Genomic DNA, 2,584 nt, shown 5'->3' with positions numbered 1-2,584 from the left:
TTGTCATCAAGTGGCAGAAACAACTAAGCATTTACTGTGGGAATGTTCATTTGCCAGAGTTGTTTGGATGTCAGTATCGGGTGCAAGAATAAGTATGGAAACAACACAAACTTCTGTAAAAGAATGGATAATTAGTTGGTTTTTGATGGACCTGACTAATTTAGAGGAGAACTGGATAGAAAGAATGGCGAATACTTGCTGGGGAATATGGAAAGCATGATGTGAATGTGTCTTCCAAGATTTGAAACCAAATCCAGTCAAAGTTGATTGAGATCGAAGAAGATTACAGGGGAAAGACAAACTTAATTTGTCATAATCAAATACGATCAATGATTAATTATACCAAGACTTCGAAGTACTCGAAGGTTGGACCAAATTATTTAATTTGTTGACACTCTTAGCCAGACTTTGATGCGCGATATTGAGCTGCACATGCATCCTTATGCTGAACTAATCAGACCAGTTACGGCTGGTTCAACTTTTCCAAGAATGGCTCCTTTGGCATTAGAACAATTAGTAGTAAGCTTTGTCCCAGGTACTGCGGGTGTTAAGTTGATGTTGTTCATTTTAATACCGGTGCAAGGAACCGCTTCACTACATTTCAAAGTGATAGCTGCTGGTACTTTTACGTCGGTTGTTCCCGTTAAACCTTCGAAAGTTACGTCGCTGATACTCACAGCGCTCACCTATACAAGCAAGAATTCCATTAAATGCCACCGGAATAAAAGTAATTTCTCAAGAGAATAGCTAGCAGTTCGTTCGAATTTTTACATACCGCATTAGGTGTATCACTCACTCCTACATCAAGGTAGAATTGATCGATGAATATAGGATTCATCACATTAGTGAAATTGCTGTTCTTATATGAAATCTTTCGGCAATAGCCTTTTCCACCCTAAAGAACCAAGAGTAGTTATAAACAGAAGTCAGATTTTTAATCAAAGAGGCCACAACAAAGAAATATTGAGAAAAATGAAGGATACCTTGTAAGTCTTGATTCTAGCACCGAACATGGTCCCGACAAATTCAATTCTCTCAACATGGATCTCCTCTACGTCCGCATTTTTTCCACTCTTACCTAAGCTTCCAATACTGCATATGCACATATGGCAACCGCACGTATATCTCATTATTGATTTCGTTTTTTCATAATTTCTTAACTACGTATGTCTAGATTTTTTTTTGGATACTCATACTAACCTTACTCCGTGTCCAGGTCCGCAGTGACAGTTGCGGACATAGACAAATGAACTTCGGTCTCCAATTGAGACGCAGTCATCACCTGATAAAAGTTGTTTATAAGTCTTTGGAAAACAAAAAATTTGTGACATTTTTATATGCATCCCAAGAATCCACAACTATGTATGTGTACGTACCGCCCCTAAACTGGCTGTCAGCAATGGTGACCTGTTTGACATCCTGGGTGTGAATACCATCGGTATTGGGACTATCTTCAGGGGAGTTAATCTTGACATTATAGACTTCAAAACCCTCTAGTTTCAAGAGAGTTACGTGAAACATCGGACTGTTTGTAACCGTGATGTCTCTAAATGCACCACCGTTTGTCCCCCAGAAGTTTACTGCCTGCAATCCCAGGAGATGTGTAGTGCGCATTATTAACTTCTATGGGAAAAAAAACTGAAAATTCTGTCTGATATATATATATAACGATGGAAGTACTTACAGCTGGTTGTATCTTGGTGCATCCTGGTGCGTTTAGATGTCTATTTTGATGGCAGGACTTCTCCCACCATCCCTGACCACGTCCATCAAAAACACCACCTCCATTTACTAGGAGACCAGTCACACCATTGAATACGATCCATGTTCCTGAACCACCCTTGGCAGTATCCCATGCTGAGGGATTTTGGGGTGCAACAATTGTTCCACCAAGCTTGACGAAACAAAGAACAAATAAATAATAAGAAGAAGAATTAGCTCATTGATCTCGTCCCATGCACTACTAAACATTCTTTACATACCTCAAAGGTGACATTTTTGGCCTTGCAAGGACCCATAAATGAAGTTGGTCCAACGTAAAATGTCTTTCCTTTAGGAACAACCAATTTTGGTATCCCTGCTGTTGCTGCGCATGCATCAGCCCACGCTTTCGTAAATGCCTGGATTATCAAATAATCATTTATATTATTATTATCATAAATTCTTCGATCAGAAAATAAAAGATGAATTACTTACCTGAGTATCGTCTTTTTTTCCATCACCAACTGCTCCATATTTCGGATCCGTAACGTCGAAAACTCCTTGCGCTGCTACGACGTGTAAATGGGTTGAAATAACAACCCCCAAAACGAAAAGATTGCTGAAAGTTCCCTGTAAATTCACAAATGCGGAAGCGGAAGACATATCAATTTGCATGATTAAGAAAATTGTGAACTTTAAATGATCATAAGATTATCTTGCAACTGGATATAAAATTAAGCTCTTCTTACCATGATTTTTTTTTGTTAGCACTGATTATTAATGTTGACAGGAAAAATGAGAAAATCAAAGAAGTATTTAAAGAAGATTAAGAGGAAATGTAGGTAGAAAATAACTCCAAAAGGGTCGGAAACTGATGGTTTAG

General features: G+C 38.5%; 1 protein-coding gene across 1 annotated transcript; it reads right to left on the bottom strand.

Annotated features, from left to right (window-relative positions):
• Positions 1-222: 222 nt before the first annotated feature.
• On the bottom strand, positions 223-2,584 carry LOC113283895 (polygalacturonase-like). Its single transcript, XM_026533277.1, has 9 exons — positions 2,451-2,584; positions 2,197-2,331; positions 1,983-2,120; positions 1,685-1,894; positions 1,377-1,584; positions 1,201-1,282; positions 984-1,092; positions 776-895; positions 223-686 (listed from the first exon to the last, which is right to left on the bottom strand). Exons 1-9 carry the CDS (start codon positions 2,451-2,453, stop codon positions 441-443), a joined length of 1,251 nt encoding a protein of 416 aa, XP_026389062.1. The 5' UTR covers positions 2,454-2,584; the 3' UTR covers positions 223-440.

The sequence above is a fragment of the Papaver somniferum genome, chromosome 5, assembly GCF_003573695.1.
Source record: "Papaver somniferum cultivar HN1 chromosome 5, ASM357369v1, whole genome shotgun sequence".
In the NCBI taxonomy this organism is placed as follows: domain Eukaryota; kingdom Viridiplantae; phylum Streptophyta; class Magnoliopsida; order Ranunculales; family Papaveraceae; genus Papaver; species Papaver somniferum.
Note: the sequence above shows the minus strand (reverse complement) of the source record. Positions and strands in the feature narration are given on the sequence as shown.